The 7,608-nt window shown below is 39.6% G+C and overlaps 1 protein-coding gene across 1 annotated transcript; it reads left to right on the top strand.

The window, feature by feature from the left end:
- Positions 1-4,377: 4,377 nt before the first annotated feature.
- On the top strand, positions 4,378-6,733 carry evx1 (even-skipped homeobox 1; the record flags this gene model as incomplete). The annotated part of the gene is made up of 3 exons (XM_079380922.1): positions 4,378-4,744; positions 5,639-5,871; positions 6,197-6,733. The coding sequence occupies 3 exons, from the start codon at positions 4,378-4,380 to the stop codon at positions 6,731-6,733; spliced, it is 1,137 nt and encodes a 378-aa protein (XP_079237048.1).
- Between the last annotated feature and the right edge of the window lie 875 nt (positions 6,734-7,608).

The following is a 7,608-nucleotide window of genomic DNA, read 5'->3' as shown; positions in this document are numbered from 1 at the left end:
TGGTAAACGTACATAAACGTGATAAGATATAGGCCTATTGTTTCTCATAGAGCAAATTTGTGTTGAAATTTCTGTCGTTCGAGAAAAGTGTCAGACAAGGAAGCCAGTCGTAATTAAAGAACTAGAGTATCATTATTAATAGATAACTCAGGAGAATAACCCTTGTAAAATGCCAGAATAGTATCAGTTTTTTTTTTTAAATGAGCAACATACAGAGTGGGAGTATATGAAATGAATATATTCAAGGAGGTCTAGCCAACAAACTCAACGATATACCGAATTTGTCCGTTTAATTTAAAGACTTGACTGTACAAAAATGTACAGCATGCAGTAAATGTGCCTGCGTTTTTCAGGAGAGAATGACAAATATATGATTGTTTAAAGTTCAAGGACGCCTGAGAGGACCGCCAACAAAAAGGTTTATTGGCGGTGTAGGAATGTACACAAAATAAGACACAAGGAATGTGAATGAGGGTCAAAAATATGATTTAGTAAAATAAAATAAAATTGCTTTATTAACAATTTTACGCAGTTAGGTTTGTTTTGAAATCTGTACCTTTTATTCCTTACTGTATTACCTTAAAAATTGGACGGCACCTCTTGTTGAAATACGAAGTATACCGAAGTATTAGCGCAGTATAGAGAGAGAAAAAACGGATGCATTAACACATAATCATCTTTTTGCCAGATAAAAAGGGAAATACCAAGAAACATGACAAAAACCACAGCTAAGCAAAAGTCCGGTTAATAAGGAATTAATCACATTCCGAAAACATTTTAAACACATTATAAAGCTCTGCAGTACCAAGAGTGACAACTAGTTTAAGTACTGATGTTTCATTAATATCTAACCACCATCACACTGACACTGACCAAACAAATGACAATAAACAAATTACAACAAAAACAAAAACAAAATTAGGTCACCCATTGAGAAACACAACAACAAGGTAAAATACTATCTGGTCATTGAAAAATAAAAACGGCCTCACTAGAAAAGGACATGAAAACATGGCTGCCACAACTGGAAAGGTACTGTGATCAATAGAGAAGACATAACTTCATTTTCTGACAAAATCAACAAAACACAGGGACGTCCTGTGAATGTTTAAAAAGATACACTGCACATCTGACAACCTTGACACAAATACTGCAGTGAAATATTGTATGTCTGCCTGTCATAATATAAGACTAATCTGTCTCCTTAATTCAACTTTATGCTTTCAACTTTACGCATTTTCGAAACCAGGACCAGGGTTGCTAGTGCTATAATTGCGCTACAGGAAAACTGCTTCAGTTTACTCTGAACCGTTCCTCATTTTATTTTACATTTTGTGCACTACTCATATTTTATTTAAGATTACTTTTTATTTGCACCATCAGTATACTTCAAATGTATTTTTTATGATATCTCACATGTTCTTGTTATATAGCTATGCCTCAAATGTTTTAGGAAGACAAATGCACTGTTTTTCCTTGTCAATAAGGAACACCAAAATTGAACATTGAGAGAAAGCGAGAGAGAGAGAGCGAGAGAGAGAGAGAGAGAGAGAGATACTTATAACCAAATAGGTCCCTAAGATCCAGTAATCTTGGTCTCCTCTCTGTTCCTAGATCGAGGTTCCACTGCAGAGGTGATCGAGCCTTCGCTGTTGCTGGTCCGAGTCTATGGAACAAACTACCAGCTTCTATTAGAGCTGCGCCCTCTTTGCCTGTATTTAAATGCCGGCTTAAAAAACATCTTCTGTCAATAGCTTTTATCTAGCCATGTGAATTGTATTTTTATATTGTGTTTTATTGTTTTGTGGTCTCTTATTTGTCTTATTTTAGCTGTATTGTACAGTACTTTGGATCAACCGGTAGTTGTGTGAAAGTGCTTTATAAATAAAGAAAAGAAAGAGAGAGAGAGAGAGAGAGAGAGAGAGAGAGCGCTCTTATTTTTTCCAACAGACGAGGGCGCACGAGGACAGCTTTGATGATTGTGTCACAGCGGCCACACAAATGGAGAGTCTGACGTCACTCTCCAACATGCGTGTCCCATCCACTCAAGGCGGTTATGTGTAGAGGCGCTTGTAAAACGTCCCCGGATTTCCCATACGCTAAACGAGATGGGGAGAACATGGACGAAGACTGATGAGAAACGAGAAGATGGTAGTGATGTAGGAATATGCCTAAGATAATCACCGTTTTCAACAAAGCCTTTTAAACGAAAAAACAATTACAACATTAAAAAAAACTAAAAACTTTACTAATTAACTCTTAACCTGGCTACTTACTCACTTGCTCTTTGTAGAAAAAAATACATGAGCATTTTAATTAGCATAACTATTTTAAAGAATGTAGCCTAATTAACATTAAATATTGGCCTTATTTTCGGAAAACGTCTCTTGTTTTTCAGAGAGAGGGTGGTTAGCGTGCAATTAAGATAAAGAAGTTGAACTAATTACATCCCAGTAGGTTATGATCTTATTGCTGCCTCTGCGGTGCATCATCGGTGTTGTTAAGTGCGGTTATAAGGAAAAGCCACGCAGTTGTAGCTGGCTATATTACGCCACCAAAAACGATGAAAGCTATTTGGGTTGAGAAGTAATATCAAGTTAAAACCTCTCGAGGCTATATTCTTTAAAGCTATTGAACTTCATCACAGCTTGTTGTGAATTTTTACTGCCTGAACTCCAACATCAAAGCGGAGGAGGGAGCGGCCTCCTCCCTAAAAGCAAGCAGTGCGCTAGGTTATCTTTGCATATGTTATAATATCTCGTCTCCTGGAGCCCGAAACTCATAAGCCTTACCACCAATAAAGTGTTGGTTTTGTCAATGACCAAGACACAGAACAGGATTTTGAACTTTGTCCATTTCAGTCGGCTACTATAAGACATGAACATAAAACTAAATGTAAACATGTCTAAAAATAAATAAATTAATAAAACAAGACAACGAGATCTAATAAATAATGTCAAATATTAATTAAATTTTATTACAAAAAAAAACAAACACTGAAAACACTTACGTATTTATGAAGAATATCATAAATGCATAGACTAAAACTAACGTAAAATTGGATTATAAGACAAAAAACAATTATTTTGCATTTTGTAATGATGGGCAGGATTTGAAGATCAATATTTGATCTGTTCCATCATTATTTTATTACTTTTATTGTGGTTCATTTTATATCGGTATGAATGATATAAATGTATGCAAACATATTGTGAAATTAACGTGCTCTAATAATTGTGACTAGAATAATAATTTGAATCCTGGAAAGTTCCAATTGAAACATATTCCAGAAAATGAAACCGGACAGCATGCCTCCCGCCAGAAGGCGGTGAGGGTATATGCATTCTTGGTGCGGCTCAAACAAATCTAATTAAATGTCAAATAGCCTGTTATTCTTACTCTTGGTCACGGGGACCTGACCTTTTTGCACTTACTTGACACCACTTTGGAAGATCGAGTTAGGGCGGGAGAAAGAGCGGAGGGAAGAGAGCGTGACTGAGATGGTGTGCTGAAAGAAGAAAGGATGGAACATGTACACTTCAAATTACGCTGCTGGCGGAGAGACAGCCCTCCTCATCTTTGGAATATTCCCATTCAGTTTGACGTCTTCTAACGCGCACTGACTGTGTTGATCGGCGAAGAACATGTGCTAATATATTCCGAAAGGCTGCCATTATGACTCCTTCTTATCCAAGTGGACTCAAGACAGGGAGATAATAGATAGGGTTTGACCATATCTGAGTTCTATCACATTATTCAAACCTTGACTTCCTCGTTAATGGACATTAGGTTTTTTTCAGCCATCAAAAAAGCCCTTAACCATTTTCCTTCTCTTATGTGAGAATATTATTTAACCAAATTATCTGAGTTCAGTGAAACAAAAATGATACTGACATTCTGATTATTACTGGGTCTACTGTTAGTAACTTCAGTTAAAATAAGTAAACAAGCAGAGAAAAAAAAATTCTAAGAGGAAAATACGCGAATAGTCAAACACTTTGTATGACTCAACCAAAAAGTGTAATTATCTTGTAACTTAAATGTGTAAAACGTTAAAGTTGGTGCATCTTACATGCTTTAGTATTTAGCTGGTGATGTGTCGTTGTTTTGTGTTATAGCCTTGAATTCACCTCTAGTCTCTGCTGGACTCTCCCGCTCAGTCTAAATCGACGTGTGGCGTCACTGAGCCTTCTATTATGACGACTGCCCTATTAAGAATGACAGCGCGTGAGGAGAGAGAGGGCAATGGTGATCCCTCCCAGAGTTCGCGCAGCACTCTCAAGCGCTCGCATCGCACAGCTTCTCGTCTGCGTTTGCTGCTCCAAACTGTCTTACCAAGCTCCGGGAGATCTGGCATTCTGCTCTCGTCTAACGGTTATGGACAGCGCTAAGGACATGCTGATGCGCGCCGAGGGTGGTCAGGTTGGCACACTGTCTGTCAAAACTGGCTCTAATTCGACAGAGGCTACTGGAGACCCCATGCGCAAGCTACCGGACAAACAGATTAACCAGAACAGACTAAGCCCCGTGCCTTATTCGCAAAACCTAGTGGATGACGTTACAATGAGACACCGTAGCGCAAAGTACGGAGATGTGACACTTGCTAGCAAGCCCTCCGCGCCGGACAGAGACCTGTCAGACATCCCTAACAAAGATGCCAGCAGCTCAGATGCGGAATCAGACCTCTATGAGGAAATAGATGTCAGCTGTACCCCAGAGAGCATGGATTACCCGACCGGACAAGGTAAAAACTGCGGCTCAAATATTATTGTTTATTTGTTTACTTATTCTTATTTCCTTCTCCAGTTTCTAAATTGAGTGAAATTATTGAGAAAACAAGCGACCACGTTTAATCGATCTGCCGTGTAGTCCACTGCTTGTGAGAACGTTCGATTGTCAGCTCCTGTTACGTTATTGCAAGCTTTTTTAAATTAACGAGTCAATTACAAGGCCACCGTGTATCTGGGGTGTTGTCCAGGCTTTATCAAGTAGTCAAGTCATCTTGCACCAGTCTCCAACATCTCAATAACGTTGTGTGTGTGTATGTGTGTGTGTGCGCGCGCGTAAAATTGCTGGCTTATTACAAAAACAATGTTTAAGAATGTCCATTGTAAATACGTCTGAATTTAACTCTAACATAATAATGTAGTACTTTTAAATACTTAGGGAGTATGTTCATACCTTTTTGTTTTCCTATTTAGAATTTAACGTACTATTTAGAGTAAAGATTATTTAAATGAAGTATACAGCTATTCTTAAGAATGCATAAATTAACAAAGGAATGATTCAAATAATTTTCATCGGACGTGCACATTAGTTCAGTTAAATGTATTATCAAAGAAAGTTATTTGCTTAGTCTATATTTTGGAAATAATAATATTAATATTTTCAGAGACTGAGATAGCACGATTTATTAGCTTTTCTCAAGTTTTTTTTTTTTTTGAGCTAGCTATTTTTTTTTTCGTCTATTTGTTCGAAATCTCACTAATATTAAAAATATATATATATCGAAATTCGCGAGCAATAGCCTACAGTATGAACGCCATAATAATAAATCGGCAACCAGTGACCTTGCAATGTATGTCTTAAAATGTTATGTCACTAACGTTTTTTTTGTTTTGTTTTTTTTTTCTGTAAGGACTTGCAATGGGCTCGCCGAACCACGTTAAAGAAGTCGGTGTGGACAATAAGATGGGCTCAGGCCCCGGTGCTCTCAACTATGGTTCTGACCAGATGCGAAGGTATCGAACAGCATTCACGAGGGAGCAGATAGCACGACTGGAGAAAGAGTTTTACCGGGAAAATTACGTGTCCAGGCCACGTAGGTGCGAGTTGGCAGCTGCCTTAAATTTACCGGAAACAACAATAAAGGTAATGCATTGCGCCTCTGATTCTATTTTACGTTCATTTTTATTTTTTTTATTTTTGATAAAGGTGGCCTGATAGATTACCATCGGGCTACTAGGGGTATAAAAATAACCCCGCCAAGATTGCTCCATCAATCAATACGAGCAGATGAGAATTTTAAAAAGTTAAAATAAAACACAATTCTATAAAAATGTCTGACCTCTTATTGTTCAATTATGGGACCATTTCTCTTGGTTTATTGTCCATCGAAATTGGTTAGTGCCTACATGCACTAGGCCTCAGCCATTACTATATTACCTTATGCCTACTTTGTTACTTTTGGTTACAGGTTTGGTTTCAGAACCGTCGCATGAAGGACAAGAGACAGCGGTTGGCTATGACTTGGCCGCATCCTGCCGACCCCGCCTTTTACACCTATATGATGAGCCATGCTGCAGCTACCGGCAGCCTGCCCTATCCGTTTCAATCTCACCTTCCTCTACCATACTACTCTCCACTCAGCGGTGTGACTGCAGGTTCAGCCTCTGCCACCGGAGGTCCATTCTCCAATCCTCTGCGCTCGCTGGACAGTTTTCGGGTGCTATCGCATCCATACCCGCGTCCTGAGCTGCTGTGCGCCTTCAGACACCCATCACTGTACCCCAGTCCGGGTCATGGGCTTGGTCCTGGGGGAAGCCCATGCTCTTGCCTTGCCTGTCACGCTGCTAGTCAGTCAAACGGGCTCCCACATAGGTCCAACAACGCAGACTTCTCGTGTTCGCCCACGACCAGGACTGAGGCCTTCCTCACGTTCTCGCCAGCAGTCATCAGCAAATCATCTTCAGTGTCTTTGGACCAGAGGGAGGAAGTGCCACTAACCAGATAAGACGACAGCAGGAGGCTACAGTTTCTTCGGGTACTATCCGGATCAGCTTTGGGCACTTTGGCAGTATTTAGTCATCTCATGAACTACTCAAAGCAGCTTGCGCACAACGGCAATCTGCTTAAATTAAGTTTCGAAACTGTGGATGTTTTCCAGTTAAGAAGCTATATGTTGTGCAGACGGAATCTACTTATATACACTGTCAGGCCACGGACTTTTAAATAATCTTTGGAGAAATTAGATATTGATAACAGTGATATTAACTCAAATACATTTTAATAGGCTACACCCTATAAACAAAAATGTGACAGGAGACAGGGAAATGTATTTGTAAAAAATTACTGGAGGATAGCACACAAATCTATCATAATTTATACTCTTTCATACCCATACAAATTGACCCACATGCAGTTTCTTTCACATTAAAACGATGTTTTTCATCTAGCTTTTTAACAAGGGGATTTGTTAACCGAGCACGGTTGGCTCATTATTCCTCCTCCACGAACACCCGGTCCCGGTAGCACACCGAAATGTGCAGATGCGAGGGAAATTAAGGAGTGATGTATTCGGAAGGGAGAATTTTTGAATGTTGAATTAATGATAATGCTGCACGCTCAGAGACTTGTCTGCCAAACCGGTAACAAGGCGTCAGGGGAGCGGATTAAGAAGCTCCATGCGAGGCTTGCTGGTTTGACGGGAGAACATGCGCTAGAGATCCATTGGACAATCACATGCGGCAAATTGGGGCAAGCCAGAGATGCCTCTCTTACCCGCATACCGTCAGCTGAATACTCCCATCCAGAACCGTCTCTTCCTGGCCTTGCTGTTGGCTTCACCTTCACACTGAGACACACAATACAAATAAACACACACACACA

Source organism: Barbus barbus, assembly GCF_936440315.1.
Source record: "Barbus barbus genome assembly, chromosome: 27".
Classification (NCBI taxonomy): Eukaryota; Metazoa; Chordata; class Actinopteri; order Cypriniformes; family Cyprinidae; genus Barbus; species Barbus barbus.
Note: the sequence above shows the minus strand (reverse complement) of the source record. Positions and strands in the feature narration are given on the sequence as shown.